This window comes from Coloeus monedula (genome assembly GCF_965178545.1).
Source record: "Coloeus monedula genome assembly, chromosome: 7".
NCBI lineage: Eukaryota > Metazoa > Chordata > Aves > Passeriformes > Corvidae > Coloeus > Coloeus monedula.
The window spans coordinates 38,544,264-38,565,119 of record NC_138787.1 but is presented as its reverse complement, the minus strand read 5'-3'; the positions used below and the strand labels follow the sequence as shown (position 1 = coordinate 38,565,119).

At 41.3% G+C, this 20,856-nt stretch overlaps 1 protein-coding gene across 1 annotated transcript in view; it reads right to left on the bottom strand.

Annotated features, from left to right (window-relative positions):
* Nucleotides 1–2,054: 2,054 nt before the first annotated feature.
* The window catches only part of EPC2 (enhancer of polycomb homolog 2), a 35,559-nt gene continuing 16,757 nt past the window's right edge, over nucleotides 2,055–20,856 (bottom strand). The window contains exons 3-14 of the mRNA XM_082285401.1: nucleotides 18,064–18,209; nucleotides 15,464–15,670; nucleotides 14,749–14,897; nucleotides 14,407–14,539; nucleotides 13,268–13,456; nucleotides 12,937–13,026; nucleotides 12,297–12,442; nucleotides 11,849–12,192; nucleotides 7,861–7,997; nucleotides 6,025–6,184; nucleotides 4,559–4,892; nucleotides 2,055–3,281 (exon numbers count right to left, since the gene is read on the bottom strand). Of these exons, the coding sequence (XP_082141527.1) occupies nucleotides 3,209–3,281; nucleotides 4,559–4,892; nucleotides 6,025–6,184; nucleotides 7,861–7,997; nucleotides 11,849–12,192; nucleotides 12,297–12,442; nucleotides 12,937–13,026; nucleotides 13,268–13,456; nucleotides 14,407–14,539; nucleotides 14,749–14,897; nucleotides 15,464–15,670; nucleotides 18,064–18,209 (2,108 nt within the window). The 3' untranslated portion in view covers nucleotides 2,055–3,208. The remainder of the gene's footprint in view (nucleotides 3,282–4,558; nucleotides 4,893–6,024; nucleotides 6,185–7,860; nucleotides 7,998–11,848; nucleotides 12,193–12,296; nucleotides 12,443–12,936; nucleotides 13,027–13,267; nucleotides 13,457–14,406; nucleotides 14,540–14,748; nucleotides 14,898–15,463; nucleotides 15,671–18,063; nucleotides 18,210–20,856) is intronic.

Here is a 20,856-nt window from a genome sequence, read left to right as displayed (position 1 = left end):
TGCTTCCCACATAACGAGCTGCTTGGATCAGCAGTAATGATCTTCCATGTGCCTTTGTTCAGATGGAAACACTTCGATCTTCACAGCTCATCCAACTTACTCAGGAAAGATCCTCTCTCCCTCATCTTCCTTCTTTCCCAAGCAGCAGTTTGCCTGCTTTCATTTACTGAGGTTATTCCCAGTCTTTCCCATTAAAGTCTGAATGTTGCAAACCCTCAAAGCAGCAGAAACAGGGAACTGAGCTTTGAAACTGTTTCTCTCAAATCCGGGGAGCCTGTTGGGATGACAATTAAACACACACCAAAACTCCAGTCAGTCCATAAACAAATAGATAAATCTTATTAGAGAAAGAACCAGCATTTTCTAGTACCTGACATTTAAAACTCTGCACATGACATGAAATCCAGGAGAAATTGCTGTAGACAAACCAGGATTCCACAATCTCACCTGAATGACATTCCCAATACACAACAGAACAGAAATCCCTATGCCAATCCTACTGCAGAGATGCACAAAGGAGGGAATTAAAACTGAACAATGTCATATCCTCAACATGTTTAAACAGCACAAAACCACCTCAGTCCGTGGCATTCCCAGCTGGGATCAGGACAAAGTATTTTATAGCAATACTCCCTCCCTTTTCTCTCTGTTTTTCTTCTTTTTAATGAAGATTTCCATGGCCTGCAGCACTCCCATTTTCCTGCACTCGAGGCACACAGAAATTCTGCAGTGACTGTTCCAGTTCTGCTTCCCAGAAGGTTTCACCACCACTAATCCTTTAAACGAAACCCATTCCACAGCTGGCACTTACCATCAGAGCCTTGGGAGTTTATGGAATCCTTCTCTGCACCTCACATTTGCCCAGAATCCATTAGAAGTTCGAAGCTCCAGCTAAAGGTTTTTTAAGTAATTAGATGAGGATTAGACTACATGAAATCAGAGATACACAGCAATCTTAGAGACATCTTCTGGCCAATTTTCTCTGAAAATGATCCACTGAAAATGATCTTTGTAGTGAGAAGAGTCCACGCTAAGTGTACAGCTTTCAATCTGCAGAGGAAATTACTTCCCATTTTCATTAAGCTTCCAAAGGGTTTTGGGGATGGTAGTGAAGCAAGGTTATTTCTAGATATCAAGGAGAATAATTTTTTTTCTTTACAGACTCAAATTTCCAACAGTTCTTCCCAAGGAAAAAAAAAATAATTCATTTATACTTCAGACTATCAGTCATGCCCTGAAATGAGTCCAGCTCTACAGAAAGCCTGGAAAGATCAGATAAAGAGGAATTTTCAGGGAGCAGCAAGCCCAGTGAAGGCACAGTGCAGCCACAGGTGCCCCCCCAAAGCTGCCACCACCCCTCACCTGACCAAGGCAGTGCCGTGAGTTCCTCTATTCCCAGCAGGAATAATCTATCCTCACCTCTCCCTGCAAACATCACATAGAACAAAAAAATAGAGCATCAGTTCAGCAAAAGCCAGGTAATTTTAGACATCGTGACGAGCTCCCAGGATTTAAAGCTCTGCAAGTGTTTTTAGCTGCCAGGACTGTTAACTCGCACAACGTACGATAAAAACAGGTTTAAACACAGCTTGGATTAAAAATAGTTCTTTATACAGAAAGCCAAGAAGGAAAACACACTGACTGCATGACACAGGCAAAGCACATCTTGACTTTCCTGGGAGGGTGGGTCTGGACTAAACAACATCCCCAGGTTCCTTCCCACCTCAGTGCTTGTGGATTTGCAATACAGAAACACCCACGTGTGGAGAAGAAAACAGCAGAAATGATTCACCCCATTTCCTTGGCAGGGCAAGAAACTCTCATTCACTGTTTTCCCAGGTCTCAGGTCCCAGCCCATCCCTCCCCCTACCACAGAAGTATCCCATAATCTGCAACCTTCTGGAAATAAGTGCATATGCTGGGATCACCAGAGCTTCCAGAATTCCTGCCGTCCCTGCTTGCACACTGTGAAATAACCACATATGCACCATGGCCAGGTTTTGATATGTATTTTTTATTTCCCTGCAGTTTTCACTTATCAAGAACAAGTAACAGGGAAAGTTGTCTGAACTAGTGCATAAACAAACATTCGGAAACACCACTACACGTATCTAATGTACAAGAACCGTATAAAAAAAGTCACTAAAACACTACACTACGAAGGTGTCCAACGCTTACAGTCAGACTTTTTCCAACCCGTTACTTGCCTTGTAGCCACAGGAAAACTCTCCAAAATTGAAAAGACAATCTTGCCACAACCCTCCCTCCCCCCCCACCACCTGGGATGGCTCGATAGCTAGACATCCAATAATGAATTATTGCAATGATATAGAATGCAATACATACCTGGTAAAATATCCTTTATGTGGTGTGGTACAGTTTGAAAGCCGGTTAAAATAAGCAGTCTTCGGATAAAATGGCATCAAGGTGAAAATTTTCTCTGATCTGCACAATTGGAGATGTGCCAGATGCATAATTTTCCTAGTCAGGTTTTTTTTTTCCTCTCCTGTGTAATTATTTTTTATAAACTGGTATTATAAATAGAAATATACATTCAAAATATATGGAAAAGTGAGTTACTACATTAAATTTGCATGTATCGATCCATCCCTTTCCCCTGCACAGTAATAGAAAATACTATTTTGCCTTGAACTTCATATTTGACAGTGAAATGCCACTAAAGTATTTACCAAAAAGTCCATCTAGTCAAATTGTGAAACAAAATGAACCAAGTGAAAACTTTACATTTCCTTTAGAAAAAAATTACAAGAATTTTGTTTCCTAGCTATGAATCTTTAACTTTTTTTTTTAGACACAAAGTTGCATTTATTTGTACAAGATACAAAATGTAAACATGGCAAAATAAATAGTTTAAACAAGTGATGCAGGATCCCATGTCATGCTCATGATCCCATTAAAGAATTATTTTTTAATCCATTCAGTTGCAAATTCAAGTGCAAAAGCATGATGATGAATATCTACTATTCAAGTAACAGAAATAATATTGATGATACAAATAAACTATTTTACAAGGTAGTGATTTTCCCAATTTTACAAAATTTACATTATATATCGACTTAATACACGATATAATTGGAGTCCATTCAGGTCTAGCTCAGTTCTCTGTGATCCACAGAGTGCTGTGTTTGCATTCAGTTGGAATAGAAAGGAGCACACCATGAGCACAGCTGGGGACACTGCTTGGAGGTTATGTCACTTCCATGGCCACTGTGGTCTCTGCGATGCCGTTCAAGCCCAGGCGCTCTGGTTCATGGTTCTCTCTGCAAGCGAAGCAGATCCCACAGTTACAGCCACAACAGGACATTTCCTCACACACTTTTGAGTATTTTCTTTCGTATTTTCATACAGCTGTTACCTGGACCAGGGAGAAATCTTAGTAACACACTGCAAACATTATTTAAAAGTAAATCCTGGCATTCAACAACTGCTGTTACTCAACAATGCAGTCCCTTCTGCAAGATTACTGCATTTCACTGTCCATTTCCAGCCTAAGCTATGGATAAAATCACTAAAAGTTCTCCTGAAGGAACAAAGTCAAGATATGATAATTCAGTATCAGTTATTCTGTTAATGACCCAAGTGTTGTGTAATTCCCCCCATTCTGCTTTAGCACTGATTTTTTTTATTCATTTACTAATACCCATGTTTTTACTTTTCCAAATCACAAACATGACTTTGTTTTTTGAATATCATATAATCCAGCAGAGACTTGGAACAAAGCCCAAATATTGCCATTTTCAGAAAAATCTGCCAACTGCAAAGCTGCTGCCATTCCTATGAAACATCATCTAAGTATCCTGGAATAACAGTGCTGTTCAATGAATAAATATCTTAAATGTTGGACTTGATCTTAAAGGTCTTTTCCAACCTAGACAATTATGAATTACGATTTTATATGAAAGATGCAGGCTGTCACTTTTCTGGTTTGTGTTCTACATAAATATGTAACACATATATCCATATGTAAATATAAAAATATGTGTGCCAGCCTTTACCTTCCAATATTGGTATACAATGATTTAGAGGGAAGATGAGGAGAGTTTGACAGAATCTACCCAAAAGTGCTGCATGAGAAGGGATAGAAGGGACAAATGAAATGGCTAAAATTCAAGCAGAGCAGAAGTTGACCATAACTACTGGTGCCTAAAGGCAGTGCACATTATTTGAGGGGTTAATTTGCAAAATCAGCTCTTGTGGTTTGCCATGGCCACACTGAAGGTGCTGAGGGTGTTCCTGGGAGGCTGAAGGTGCTGAGCAGCCTCTTAGAGGTGGAACAGATTCCCTCTAGCGCAGAGTTGGGCATGACTATGGAGAGGACACAGCCTGAAGCTGCACCATGAGAGGTTTGGGTGGGACACAAAAGCAATTTCTTCATGGAAAGGGTTGTCAAGCACTGAAACCGCCCAGGGAGGTGGGGGAGTCACTGCTGAGGTGAGGATGGGTCCCAGGCCGGACACTGATTTTGGCGATTCCAACCCAAACGATTCTGTGATTCCAACCACAAAGTGGGAGCTGCTGCAGCCCTGTCCCCACTCACCTTGCTATACTGCTGATGGCACTGCTGGGAGTTACCTTTGGCACTCTGTCCATGCTGGCAGCAACTGTGGCGAGTTTTAAGGCTGTTGGCGAGGGCGCTGAAGTCCGTGTATTGATATGAACATTGACTGGAGACACAACACTGACGTTGTTGAGGTGCACCGCACTCGGCAGGCAGGAATTGTTCATGGGGAGAGGCTGAGGGCTGCTCGTGCACAAGGCTGGGATTAAGTGGTTTGTGGTGCTGTGGCCAACTGTCCTTACGAGCTGTACAGTTGAGATCCCTGGGCTGGATGATAAAGCCATGTTGGTGGAGTACAAAGTTCTGGAGGTTCCTGGTACATGGAATAAACGGCAGATGTTAAAAATGTGACATTTTGTAGATGAAAAGCCAAAGATTAAGCTCAAGGGCAATGCTTTTTGAGTGTGTATGACATTAATGTCTGGATTTTACAGATTCAGAAGATGGAAAAATTCAGAAGTGGCAGCATGGCACACTCCCACGTGCGTGATCTTCCACCCTCAAAGCACTGCCCTCTTGGGTATGAACTCAGACAATTACACACAGATCTCTCTATCCTGGAACCGCTCCAGTTTATTGATTTTATTCAGTCGTATTTTTTCTCCCTTTATTCATTTCATATTATCATTAAGGCAGCCTGGCAGAAGGTCTATAAAACTAATCACATCATTAGCTGCGAAAGCAACAAATTACTTTAAAAGCCTCTTCTTTATGCCGTCAGCCCAAATCCCATTTGCCTCTTGGCATTGTGGAGAAGGCACCAGCACAACCAGCACCAGAGGAGGAGGGCTGGGAGGGGGCACTGAATGCCAATGGCTGCACTTTTTGGGACAAATTCTAAATGCAGTGAAACCTGAGGCTCACAGTGATGTCAGAAGAATTGCCAGTAGAGGTTGGTTAGTACGTTTTTGGCTGAACACACAAGTGAGGTAACAACCAAATAAAGCATCAACTTTTCCATTTCCATCTCTAAGTACTTCAAGTTTTAAGCAGCTGATTTATTCTTTCATTACAAACTCACACTGGTTTAAAATGATATCATTTAGACTTTTGATTAGAACACATCATTAGAGGACAAAGACTACCAGAGGAAAGCAAACAATGCTCTTCCAAGGTAAAGAGCACTTGGTAGTTTCATATCCATTTTAATAACATATATTGAATCTCAGGCACCAGGTGGGATTCTTGGGGCTGTCCTGTACAGGGCAAGGAGCTGGACTTTGATGATCCTTGCGGGTCCTTTCCAACTCAGGATATTCCATGATTCAAACCATTGCTCCAAAGTACTTAGAGAACAATATTTAAAACTATCACAACTAACACATTTCTTTTTGTTGTTGTTGTTGTTCATTAATATTTAGAAATCAGCAATAAGATCAGTTGATAATTAAGACCAGTTGATACTCTCAGCTCATTCCAGACCAGGATTTTTAAGGGCCCCTCACCTGAAGGCTGGACAACACCATTGATATTGTTGTGGCTGGTGTTCTGCTCCTTCGTTCCCTCGCTGCGCCCGGGGGCAGGGGCACTGACCACTGCAGAGGCAGCAAAGTGGGCACTGGCTGAATCCAGGGTTTTGGACATACAGTCAGAGGTGCTGGAGCCCTGCAGGAAGAGGAAAAGACGGTTCTCATAATTATTCAAGTACAAAATGAAATACACCTTAGGATTGCTACAGTGCACAAGCAAAGCAGATAAATAAACATAGCTTCTACATGTGACCTAATGCACCACAACTCTGAACATTTCTGTGTTACCAGGCTGATGAAAAGTTGGAAATCTGTGTCCAAATGAGTGTTAAACAAGTGCTACCCAAGTACTTGTTTAACAAGTGCTACCAGGCCATGGCCAGTGCTGCTTTCAGCACAACAAATCACTTTAGTATGTGTTGCTTGGCTTGGAGAGGGGAACGGCTCCAGGGAGACCTTGGTGCTCCTTCCAGGGCCTAAAGTGGCTCCAAGAGAGCTGGAGAGGGACTTTGGAAAAGCAATGCAGGGACAGGACACAGGGAATGGCTTCCCACTGCCAGAGGGCAGGGATGGATGGGAGATTGGGAAGGAATTGTTCCCTGGGAGGCTGGGGAGGCCCTGGCACAGGGTGCCCAGAGCAGCTGTGGCTGCCCCTGGATCCCTGGCAGTGTCCAAGGCCAGGCTGGGCATTGGGGCTGGGAGCAGCCTGGAACAGTGGGAGGTGTCCCTGCCCAGGGCAGGGGCTGGAATGAGCTTTAAGGGGATGATTTAAGGTCCCTTCCAACCCAAACCACACAGGATTCCCTATGATTGGAGCAGTTTCGTCTAAGAGGACAACCATGGCTTAAATCTTCTCTGTTCTGCCTCAATGCTCTGCAGCTGCAAATCTCAGGGATGTTCAGTATTTGTGGTACATCCATTCCCAGGGAGTGACTTGTGCCACAGAGTAACTGCCAACACATTCTGGAATGCCACTCTGTTACTCCAGTTCCTACTGGAAAGACTCACCATTCTTACTGGAAAGAACATTAATTCTGCAATTCCAATTTATATTAACTAAGAAAATGACTTTGCACAGAAGCTTGAAGTGTTTTAAAGATCCAAAGTTCATTTGTTTTGTTTAAATGTATTTGGCATCGTGTCTTTACACTTACAAAAAACGTCATCAGTATCTGCCAACACAGAATCTGATTAATTTAAGTAGAAAACACTGAGGGGAAGGGACAATCAGCACAAGCAATTAGATAAAAAATACTCCAAGTAATACACATTTTCCTAGTAACAAACAACAGCAACAGCTTTTATGTTTTATTGGGAAGATGCTAACAGAAAACTAAGTGCAATGGAAAAACATTCTTCCCTTGCAAGGGATTCCAGAGGAAAAATGGGATTCTTTTAGAAGCCAGAATATGCAAATATGCAAAGCTCTTTTTCCTCTCAGAGGTACCAATTTTTAGAGCTCACTGAACATCTGTTCATAATAGAACACATTACCTCAGAAGGTAATTTTAATAAAGTCTCTTCAGAGCACTCATAGACAGGAAGACAAAACCACTGAAAATAGAAAGAGCTGAGAGCACACACAGATATTTTTACACTGGTAACTCTGTGGATGCAGGTAACACATTCAGCTATAAAGTCTCTTACTCAATGTGTAAAATGGAGCCAACTTACTAAAAAAACCCTGAGCAAAGAGTTTTACATCCCCTCTAAAATGTCCCACATTTGCTGGGGTGTCCCACTTGGTGATAAGAGATGAGCAGCACTGTAAACAAAAGGAAGTGTCAGGACATGGCAGGGTGGGAGCAGTACCTGTGCTTTCGGATGTGTCTGTTGGGAGGAATGCTGAGATTGCTGCTTCTGCTGCAGCTGGGCCAGCTGCTGCCTCTGCATCTGCACTAACTGCTGTTGGTGTGTCTGGAACTGCTCCTCTGTGATCCCCCCTGTGACTACAGGAAAGAAAGGAGCCACAGTTACACAGCCTGCACAAAACACACACATGGAAAAGGCGAGAGCGCGGCTAAGGTGGGTAACAAGCAGGTGAAGACAACAGAAATCACGTCAGATGCACCCAAAATCTTCACATCTTATGTAAAGGAGAGGTCAAGCTGTGTTTGTTTGTTGTGTTCTTTCAATGAATCAATTTGTAACAAAAGAATTCAGAGCTTTTCATTGCTTTTAAGCAGTTTCTATCCGCTGATTTTCTCTCCAGTAGCTTTAGGCAAAAGCTTAAGAGAAATTACTTTCCTGGCTTTCAGAAAAGCAGCACAGCCTAAAAAATCAGAGCTGAGGACAAAGAACCCTGGGCTGAGCTGGGTGTCTTCTTTCCCAGTTAACACTGGGAGCTGATTCCTGGACAATTTCCTTTCCTACAGTGCCTTACTGTCCCTTTCTCCAACACCAGAACGGATTCTGAGGGAAGCACACCACTGGCATGTGAGATTTTCTCTGCCAACTATTGTTTGAAATGCAGTAAGAGTTTAGGGGGCCACAGTAAGTTTATTTTTGAGAACCAGGTTAATGCCACCCCAGTAATCTCACAGGCCCAACACATGAAGGGAACGAAGTTAGAAAAGCTGGTTTTAATATTCCCCCCCTGAAGAACTGCACACTTGGTAAACTGGAAATACTGACAAGGGTTTCATGCTAAAACCTGAGCTGTGTGCAGGTAACCCAAGAGCTCTCTTGGGAGCAAGTAAAGAGAGAATTCACTTATCAGAAATTCCCATGAATTCATTTCAACACTTCATCCTCAACTCTGTTTTCCCAACACTGAAGCTGTGCTGCACCTCAAACACCTGGTTTCTGCAGGAATATCCTCCTATCAAGAGCCACTGAGCTAACATTAAAACACAGTGATTCATTTTTCAGGGTTTGGCTCTTCCATTTACCACTTTTAGTACTCGTGGTTGTCCTGAAATTCCATTGTGGAAAAAATACCAGAATGAGGACTGTGACTGCTTAGAAATTAGTACTGAAACTTCTTTACTGCTTCATTTTTAAACCAGGTTTCAACCATGTTAGGAGAGCACTTCAAAGTCCAATTACTTAAAAGTTACTCCTTTTAAACTCGAGCAATATTAAGATTTCCAACCTAAGTTTATTTTGCATTTACTTTGTTCCTCTTGCAGATTCCTACCTAGAATTTAACTCCAAGTTAAATCAGCTCAACCTGCTACATTCCCTCACAAAACACACGGCACTGCTGAAGGCAACAGTGCCAAGAACAGCATTATGGAATATTACATACATTTCTATTTTTAAGTTCTGAGGTAACAAATCCCAGAAAATGTGTTTTGTTTTATAGAAAGCTGTTTAAGAACAAGGTTAGATTTCACATTTTCAATTTCCCTTCCTTCCCAGTTTGTCACAGACCACATAGTCAAGGTTTACTCTTCTACAGGATACAGGGAAGGTAACTCCAGAATTCAGTATTCCCTCACTCTGCCTTTATGTGCCTGAATTTCAGGTATTTATTCAGTCGGGCTGAGCTCAGCTGTTCACCTTGTTATAAACCAGCAAATGTTCATCAGCACATTAAGTATCATTTGCTTCTGCCAAATCAAACACCTGGAGGGTCCTAGAGAAAAAAAGCAAACTTTCACCGTGTCCCAAGGCAGCCTCTAAGGTCAGGGTTAAGAGCTCTGCAGCTTCAGGGGGGGGTTTTATTTTATCTGAGCCTGACTGGGCTGAAAAACCGCACCACAACAGGGTAAAAAAAGTCACTTCAGCTTTCACTTGCATGCTCCTCTCCTCCTTGGAAGGTTTGCATTACTATGTCACTTCTCTCAGGACTTGAAGGCTTTAATCAAAGATCATCTTGCAGGCTGCCCCAAAAGTGGCATTGCATTAATTACTCCTACATGGTATTTAAGGCTGGGGAAAAAATACCTCTAAAAAGTAAAAGTTTGTTCCACAAGCAAAATCCTTCAGCTGGGAATAGCATCTTGTGCAGTTGTGCTCTCTCTAGGGACATGCTTTTCCCATTTCCCATTTACAACATGAGCAAGAGAGTAATTTAGCTCAAAAAATTGGTTCTTGAATCATGCCCTCATTAGGTATTTTGAAGAAAAGTCTACTTGCATACTTTTAAAATTAAAAATTCTGTTTGTACAATGCATTTGAGGAAATACCAGAGTTGCTTTACTAATACAGGGAAAAATGTAACACAGAGGTAATTCTACATATTCTCGTGCACCAAAAATCAAAGCCACTCCCCAGTCCTCTCTAAAACAAAATAACAAAAAAAATTAAAAATAATCAGTTTAAGTACTGCCACCGTTTCCTCTGGAGGGAACACCAAACCAGCTGTAAAATTAACTGATCTCAACAATTACTTCCCAAAGAGAATGACTTCAATAAATGCAGTGACAGTGCCTGTGCACTCTGGTCAGCCCTTCTAAAATGTATTCCCTATTTGCTAGTGAGAAAATCCAAGAGCCGTGCCTCTTGCTGGTGCAGTTATTTGGGGAAGAATCCTGTTGTCTATTGTGTCTGATCCTGTTCCAGAATTGCAGGATCAAGTTTGTAATTTAAATCTATGACAAAAAAAAGTCCTCCCCAGCCAAAAATTTCATGCATAATGTAGTTCAACTGCTGAGGGATTTCCATTTAATTTAAATGTATTCCTCAGATGAATTCTAAAATTATACCACAACTTTATTACTATTCCTCCAAAAAGTGGCTTAGATCCATCAGATTTGGTTTTCTTCTTTTTTCAGCTATTTCTTTAACAGCTCTTGGTGTTCATCAGTAATCCCATCACACTGAACTGCCCTTTTCTGCTACAGCTGCGACTCCCCAGGCCTTCAAGTTCTTTCAAGAAATAATTACATAAAATATATAGTACATTCTATCTGCTCTTTTCATGCAGCAGGAAAATGCTCCTGTGCCAATCTTTTCATGGGAGAGAACAATCTGAAGGTTACAGTGACCACACTGAAAAGCTGTGGAAGTATTGGGCTGGAATAAATACTCTGTGCCTCTGTCAGAACAAGACACATTACTGCAGATTAAATACCCAGTCCTACAGCTTTGAGAGAAATGGAACATTCCACAACCACAGCAATTACGGAATTCAGAGTCAATTCTATTAAATTATCTTGGTTTACAATACAGGATGGAGTAGGGATATACTCAGGTGCTCACTGTTGTAGGAGATCTCATTTGCTCTATCTCAAATTTTTCAGATTTTTGGGTTATCATCTCATTATGACTCCCTTATGATTATAAACAGGTGACAGTGTTAAATCTTGAGCCATTACAACTCTAGCTCGTGAGGCAAGTGATGCAAACACTGCTCAATTTAAGCTTAAACCAATCTTTTCATCACTGGATGCTTCCAATATCAACATTTTTACCATTTTCAGACCTTTTCACACCTGCTCAGGGCACTCAGGAACTTCCTACATTTTTTTGAGTCAAAAAAGGAAACTGACAACAAAAATGAGCCACACCCACCCTCCCCAAGAAACCATCAGTTTTGTTTTGCATTCACAGCGAGCATTCTTCTACCCTTAAACAAGGTTAGACCAATTAGTGCCATTAAGACTCAATTAGACCTAAGCAATTCCTAATATGAGCAGAATCCCTGCTTTGAATAATGTTTGAATCCAGTACTTCAAACTCTAATGGCAGCAAAGCTGAAAGAAGAGCACTGTTTGTGGGAAGTTTGTTCATTTTAAGAAACAAAAAATAGTCACGTTGTATCTGTGGTTAGAAGATCTTATCAGTCCAATCACAAGGAAAACCCCCCAAATTCAGTATTTTCAATCCCAGAAGAAGCCAAATCCTTGCCTACCTGATATGCCATTCTTGCTGGTGTTCAATAAAGCTACAGATGCTGCAGAGACTCTTTTATTATTCACAGTCTGCCCTGCTTTCCTTGAGGTACATTCTTCACTATCACTGTCCTGGAGATTGAGTAGCCTGGGCTGAAAACACTGCAGTCGACATGATCTGATATTGCTTAAGATTTCAGGAAGGGACAGTCTGTTTTCACAATGTTTATTGGAAGCATTGGTCCGTGAAAAATTAGAAGAAAAGTCTAAAGTCTGAGAAGAGCTTGAAAAACTGTTCAGCATTTCCGGGTCAATCTGCCTCAAGACAGGATCATGTTCTGTGGATATTCGGTCCATAATAACCCTGATTAAAGGGAGAGGAGGAGGAAAATCATTAGGTTCGTTATCTCTTTTTTAATACTTTTATCCTTTGAAGGCGAATGAAGAGTAAAAACAACCCAGCTGTACCTTCCACCCCTGCCAATCCTCCTCCTTGCAAATCCTATACATCTCCTTGGGATTGTAAGGGTTGTAAGGCAATGCCTGAACCTCAGTTTGTCCAATTCTGCCAGCTCTGGGCGTTCATACGAAGAATTCATTTGGTCCAAACGAGGCTGTGAAAAAAGAAAAGGTAATTTTATAGGCTCACTCAGAGGATGCTTTGATTGGGGCACTGGTTATCATGCACAGGCTCCAGGACAGAACACGTGGTTTATGCTGAGTTAACCAAAACTCCAACGGCTTCAGTAGTTAAAAAATAAACTCTAAGACTAACATTGAGGCTGTTAAATACTCTGCTTCTAACAGCAAGGGAGAAGTAGAAGAAAATGAAAATAGAAGTTTTCAGTCATCTCAACATCTTTTGGCAAAAGAATGAACTCTCAGGCTTAGGGCAAAAAGAAAGGAGCATCAATTCTAAATAAGAAGGAAGCTTCAGCTTGGACCCTTCAGAGCCAAGCAGAATAGGGGATGTTCTTGCAATTGTCTTTGGACTCACCAAAGCTTCAAAGCTTTGCTGGTGAGAGTGGGAACAGAAGAACTGCAATATTAACACTATACCAACCTAAACTGAAAGAAACCACAACTAAACCCAAGAGCACAGGCTTACAGCATAATACTGGCATCCTGCTCTTCTCCTGAAAGCACAAGGTCCATCAGGATCATTTTCTTCTTCTGCTTCTGACACTGGTGAGGGCACCTAGACCAGAAAACAACGTTATTGTCCCAACCGCCACCTTTGTATAATTGTATTTATTATAAAAGTTTATGTATTTATATAACATGAACTGCCACGTTTATGTATCGAAGCACAGCTAGGAAGGAGAACTCAGTTTATACAAAGAGCTTTAAAATCTATTCAGAGCTGGGAGAAGCCAGCCTGGCCAAAGGGCAGGTAACTGAAATTTCTGCCTTCTGTACACCCAGATTTTGGTGGTTACCTGTGGGAACTCGTCCTCATCGGAGCTGTGGAAGTCGTACTGTTTGATATCGCTCTTGCTGAGCACAGGCAAGGGCTCAGCCAGGGGCTGAGGGGTCACCACACACTCCAGTTTGGGCTTCTTCAGGTACTTCTTCTTCTGACGGACGACATCGGACACCTCCTCCTTCAGAGAGGAGTGGTGAGGATGCTGTTGGAGAAGAACAAACAGAAAATGCTAAAAACTAAGGCATGAGAAGAGAGAACTTAATTACTTTAAGACATGACTGCTTGTCTTCCAAAGGCTCTGGAAACATTTGAGACACATCCTGCAAAATTTACTGAACACATTAAACCCCACAACTTTGCCTCTGATTGTTTTTACAGGTATTTATTAATAAACAAAGAGCTCTCAAGCCATATGATTGCCTAAGAGGCTCCCCACTCTGCACTACACTCAGTATATTGTAATTGCAATTCCTCTTTCAATTATTTTCTGAGATCTCATTTTTCCACGGCACTTTCAATTTTCTGAACCGCTCAGACATGTTCAAAAGAAACAATTTAATTTGTTTCCTGTTTCTCACAGAGCTGACACTTTTGAACAGATGTGCTGGTATTTGGGCTGGCTATTTAAGATTTTTCTCACACGAACCCTCTGCAGTGAGCAACTCCATCGATACTGAACTGTCCACTTGAACACAAATGGTTATTAAACTTCAAAGCTCCCATTTGAAAAGATTATTTCACTTGCAAAATTCTCCAGTTGAAGGAGAAGCCAGTGCAGTTTTAAAAAGTGTTTCAATTTACCCCAAATTAACACTCATCAATAACAGCCTGACTGAAGCTAACTCCACTAATGGAGCTCAGCTTGGGAATCAGAGGAGAAACACGAGCAACGCCAAAATTCCTGGAGAACCAGGCATTCAGGGGTTTGTATGGAATTCTGGGACCACTAGGTGTCGCAGGTGCTAAATACAAATTTCCAGACGACTTCAACTCTCAGCCTCATCCCCAAGCATTTTAACTCCTAATATTTCAGGTTATTTCTTCAGAGATATGCTTGAATTTGAAGTATATCCAAAGGAACGATGATTCCAAAGGAATGATGATCCCAGGAACAAGAGACTCACAGCAGGAAAAAAAAAAAAAAAATCTCACCTTAACTTTACATTCTTGAACTTTGTGGTGGTTGCCATTATGGAGAGATGATGGAGTTGTGCCCATCTCTTTTTCGGGTCTATTCAGCTTCACTTCATTGAGGATTTCACCTCCATAATCACCCAAATGGTACCTGAAAAAAACAGGATCAAAACTACAGTGCTGCATTTCCACTGGGAAATGTCTGAAAGACACAAACCATTGTCTTCCAACTGTCTACACAAATCCCTTCAATTTTAGCTTCTGAAGTTCCTGGTGCTACAATAAATAAATTTTAAGAGATGATTTCAAAGCCATTCAATGAAAATTTATAACCTTGGTTTTTATAATCTGGAATTTTACCTTTTCTCCACAACTTCCAACGTTAAATGCAACAGCTCCCGTTTTGTTTTCTCTCTCCTCTTAATCATCTCCAAAATTGTTATGGCTCTGCTAAACTCCCTCCTTAATTTCAACATCTTCTCATAAGATGCTTCATCGTTCTTTCGGTTCTGTTGAGAGATGAAACAAATCTTTAGTCAAAAGCAAAAGCCATGAGGCACAAACTGCAAAAATAAAGTTACATAATGCTGCTGCAAATGAGGCTCATGAGGACACTCCAAAGCAGCTTTTCTTAAAGCAGATCCTACTTGGCAAACAAAGCCAAGCTTAAGAGTAAACTGAGAAGAACTTTTCAGCCATTTTCCCCCATGTTTTGCTCAGATTCCAGACCAACCCAGTGCAAGTTTGTCAGAATTCAAGCCTACAACACTTCCCCACCTTGATTCCACACACAGTAAGGCTGTACAAGTGTACAAAGCAAAATGCTGAATAATTACAGGTTTCCTGGTTCAAATCATTCCATGCTACACATACAAAACCTGGGAAATTGTTTCCCCTTTTCTCACAGAAAGGGAAGCTTCCAACCCAGCAGATTGTTTGTGCACCAGGCTCTGAGATTCAGCTCAAAAAATGGATGGATGGTAAATTATCCCCTGCAAGATGCTGGATAGGGATCCAAATTATTCCTACCAAGGGAGACATTTAAAATTTCAAGCAGTAAAATCTGCCAAGTCACCTTTCTGGTCTGCATCTTCTCAGTTCTCCTCCGGAAGGCCACGTAGGGGTCGTTGTTGGTGGAGCCATCCCTCTTCTCCTGCTTGATCTGGGGGATGAGGGAGGGCCCCCGGCAGTTCTTGCGCTTCCTCACCCAGTAGTCATAGACAGCCTTGATCAGGTAGTCATCCTCATTTAGCAGCAGTTTCGCTTCCTGAAGGGTTACAAGCTGCAGGGGAACAGGGGAAAGGTGCACTTGGGATGGGGGTGCAGGGAAAGTCACCATACACTCACACCTCTTGTGCACTTCCTGGATAAGTTTCATTATTTTCTAGCACCAGAGTAAAGGGATGAAAAACCATTGATGGAAATTGAAGCCACCAGTTGTTCTTCCCAAGTTAAATATAGAGTTCCCAATTTTTCGGAAGCAGCAGCAGCATCTCTTTCATCCAGTGGTCTAGAACTCCATCAATCTTTCATGAAGACTTCATGAAGAAAAACACTGTTTGAAACAACTACAAGCATAGGATAGAAAGAACTTACTAGAATCTGCAGATCATGATTTGGGAATCGCTTTGACTACTTCTTCCCCCCCCCCAAAAAAAAGCTTCTTATTGTTTGACCTTTATTAATGTGTAATTCTTTGCAGTTGAATGTTGATTCCCCTAGAAGTGAATCTACTTCTTAATTATTTCCCCCCAAAATGTTTACTTTGTCATAGAAAATGGCAATGCCCATCCCTGTTTATTCCAGCCCAGAGACACAAAGCTGTTCACTAAGTTATTTCTTGTTCACTTGTTCACTAAGTTATTTCTAAACAGGTAATTTACAGGTAGTTCTACAGAGGTAATTTAAAGATAAAAATTAAATCTATGTTCACCTTCTTATATGGAAATCAGACTCCAAATAAATGCAAGAACCATCACTAAGTAGTACATTAGTTTAACAGGCTCATATCATCTTAAGCCCATTCATTAAATAAAAAGAAAATAGTATCTCTAGTATTACTTAGAAGGAAGTCAGACAGCACTTCATCTTTCCCATAATTTGCAAAATATCAACTGAACAACTTAATTTGCACTTTTGCAACATGTCAAAATTAAGTCTTGTCCCTACGTTAGGAGAAGCAAAAAAAGGAAACAACACATTTTGGAAAAAAAGGAAATCCTAAGTGTAACCATGGCTACTCTGGAAGTGTTAATTCCAGCCAGAGCAGAATAAAATTGCAATTTGCCATCTATGGCAGAATTAGAAAAGCACTGAACTGTTTTTAAAAGAAAGGAAAAAATACTGCTTGTAAATCATTTCCATTTTGTTTGTCTTTTGCTCCCTTTTTTCCATTAACGTATTTCTTAAAAAAAATAAAGCAAGTCTGCCTTGAGTGCACAGTTGGCAAAGTTACGCTGACCCCGCCGTGTGCTTGTGTTTGCTGGCAGATGCAGAGTCCTTGCATTCCCTGCTTAAATCAGGTTATCAGAATGCCCAGGGGCAACACCTGGAACCCCCTCTTTGGCAGGAAAGGCATTCCCAGCAGCATCCTTCAATATTCCAGAGATAAGGCATGCAAACTGGGAACTGGGAGGTAGCCCCAGGTGGCATCTGAGAGCACTCAAACCCCATCAGCCACTTCCCTTCCCAGGCTCCAATAACCTGCAAAAGTTGCTTTTATATATAGAGGAAAAAAAATCTGTATTCTTACAACACTTTATTTTTGAAGAACATCTTTCAAATCTTACATTTAACTTCATTACTTCAGCAATGCAAGATAAAACCAGCATAAGGAGGATGAATATTAATCATGAAAAGTGATCACCAGAATGGCTTGATCTGAAAGCCAAAACAAATCCACATTCAGCAAGTATCATCCAATGTATTCCCTATTTTTTCCCCTCATTCCCATTTTCTTAGCATAGTAAGAAATCTCTGCCTTTTTGAAGTTGCTCTAAGATAGAGAAAATACAATATTTTGGCCTTTTAACTGAACTAAATCATGTCAAGGAACTGAGGCAGTGCCATGGATCCCACAATGGATTTTTCACTCCCACAAAGCCTCACCTCACTGGGAAAGAATTCCACCTGTTTCAAACTTGACTTGCACAAACTGATCCCTTAGATGGAGTTTTGGAGTAATATTTTGGGATGGAAGACCTTTCTCCAGACACTGCCCTCCTGGAACACCTCAGGATCTGATTTAACACTGGTACATGGTTAATTCACTGTCTGTGCTTCTAACCCTCAAAAATCAAACACAGTCAATGTCCAGCAGAAACAAGTGTAACAAAATTTGGATTCTCATACATTTATAGCCATTTCTACACCTATTGATCACCACAAGCTTGTTCTATACCAACAGTGGTAAAACAAGTTGTAAGTTGTCCCTCTCTAACACACTGTGGTCAGGAATTAAAATTTAAAATCAATCCCTGCAACCCCAAAAGCTCCTTGCCCACCTGTTTTATCTCAAGTTACCAATATCGACACAAGAGACAGCAATGTGATTTCTGTGGGACTGCAGACTCAAACGAACACATTCCTCCTGTTAGGAGGAAATAAAACCAAGCATCCACCCAGAAACCACCCCCCAGAAAAGCAAAACCTCTCAGTGATTTCTTCACACCATACCTGACTAGAACTGGCTTTTTCGAGTCTGTCAACCATTATTTCAAACTGCAGTGGCTTGATTTCCATCTTTCTGTTCAGCCTGTTCAGTAGGGTCTCATCCTCAGAGTCCATATCATAATCTGGCTGTTCATTGTCCAGATTAAAGGCTGGAACACAAGAAATCGAAATGTTGGGTAAGTAACACACTCTGGACACTCATCTGCAATCAGAAATCAAAAATGACTGATGAAATTCCAGACCAGCACTTCTCTGCCAGAACACTTTTTTTGTGCTAACAGGTTTCCCACGTCACACACAGCAGTTACAAGTTGCTTGTCTCCAACTTCCAATATGAAAGGAATCCAAAAAGTTTCCTTTTAAGAGACTTGAAGGGCTGATAGGCACAGAAACTTTGAAATATCTTTGCAAAACAGGAGCAAAGATGCTTGATAGTACTGATATAATACAGCTCCTCCAGAATATCATGGTAAGATTATTAACAACTAAGATAATTTTCAGTCAAATTGAAGACTTAGAAAAAAAGCATTTACACTGAAGTTCCAATATAACTTCAGTTGCCCATTTTTATACAGTACACCAAACCTAAAGTGTTAAAACATTTAATGGAGTAAACTTTTTCTTGTTTTATGTAACTGTAAAAATCCTAGACCAATGCTGTGGGAATTGTTACTTCTTCTCCAAAAACACCTCAGCTGCGGATGTAGAGCCTGACAATTCCTTCAGACTCTCCCAACAGTCAGTTCTCAACTTCTCAGCAAAGCTCATGTCCTTATTACTAATTGTGCTAATTAGTTTCCATACTTGACAAAGTTCCTGGTCGTACTAAAAGCAGAAGGAAGTTCTCATTCAGGTAACACAGAAGAAATACAATTTTACAACAACTACAAGTAAATTGCATATGACAGTAAGAACTGTTAATAGAAACATTAATTGTACACCTAATAAAACCTTGAGGAGGTGACACACCAGGTAACACTCCCAGTAATTCAATCAGCACTGGAATAACAGCAGCTAAGAGGTATGATGAAATATATTCTATTCTTAATAGACAAACAGCACTATCTCATCTCTGTGCTCTTAACTCATGGCTATACCAAGTGCTAATTTAAAAACCTCTGAGCTGCCCTTGTGTGCTTTGAGAGCACCTTAAAAACTTGGGATACCAGGAGCAAAAGAAAACCACAAAGCGTCTTTAAAACAAATCCCAGTATTTTCTCCCCCACAGGCAGGTGGTAAGCAGTGCCTTTCCACATCCCAGCCTTGCCCAAGACCACCCTCTCTGTAATCCAGTGCAATAAATGAGCTAAACCACTACCAGTATTTATTTATTTATTTGCTCAGGCACAGAAACTCAGCCAGATGCAGCTGGGAAGGGCTAAAAAGCAGCGCCTCAGCATCTTCAGCTCAAGCTGCTGCCTCTCAGAGGAGACACTGCCCAACTGTACCAACTGTGACAACAGCACTTAGCCACAACAGTTCTCTGACCTACCACACACTGTAACAATTTATTTGAGCAGAAATTAATAACAGGCTGTAACTATGTGTCAAGAATTGCTGGCAATATTAATTCAGTAATACAAGTTGCATGGCAAGTTTATTTAAGACACTGTCACCGGGAACATGACCAAAAGCTCTACAACAATTAACTGTGTATTAAACTGCAGCTTTCAACATCAGATCTGCCTCTCCAGTAGATCACTGCTCACATGTGGACTGAAATCCATTAAAGTCCACAAAAGGCACTGCTTGTTTGCCCTCAGGCAGATGTTGGTCTCACACCAGAAAGATGTCAACCTATTGCCTGTCAGTAGATAATTCAATAATCCCCTGTGGTCAAAACGTTTCCAGCCAGTTTTTCCAAGCCAGATTATCAGTGAGCAGGGGATGTTGTTCACCTGTAAATTGTGAGCAGTGCCAGTAAACTTCCCTTCATTTCCACAATGGGAAAAGAAGAATCACTAAAAGGTCTTGAACCATCCACCTTCCAGAACAAAATCAGACAGGCTCAAGTAACAGGTGACCAGGAGACACCAAGTCCAGCAAAGAGAAAAAAAAAAAAAAGCCCAACCATTCCATCAAAAAGCATCTAAAACCACCAATCACTCTCAGGAACACACGATGGATATTAGTAATGGGTCTCCAAGAGGGAAGGCAGGTCACTGCACTGCCAGCACCTGAAGTGACCCCATAGTGCACCTCAGCTGGAAGCAGGGGGTCCTTCCCTCTCTCTGCTCAGTATTTTGATAAATATTCAAGATGATAAAAGGCATTCAACAGGCACTTGCCAGGATCACCACACATGAAACAAATCCAGTCTCATTTTCTTAACCAAACCCCCAGAATTCCTGCAAGAACAGCAGCAGCCCTTGTCACTCTTTTCATACCTGCCAGCAATGCTTTTCTGTTATCAGCAGTGTTCTATTTGCCATGACCTGTATTTATCAGTGTGGCTCCCTTTCAAATACAGGGGGTTACATGGGGGGGGTGCAGGTTAATGACCCCCAAGGGATGGAAGCAGTACCTGCATTCTACCTGTTTCAGTGCAGACAGGATGGCCACAAACTCTGAGCAGCCTAGGGAGGTGTGAGAGCCTCAGGAAATGCAAGGTTACCTCTTCTCCTTTGGAGTTAACCAACCCCAAGCTGGCTTGTCACAGCTCTGGGACACCCATGGAAATGTCCTCCTCCCCTGATGTTCATTTACCACTCAAAACAAGCTTTCAGCAATATCCATAATTACCAGTATTCTTCTTTTCCCAAGCTCTGAGTGAACTGAAATTGTTCCAGAAAAAGC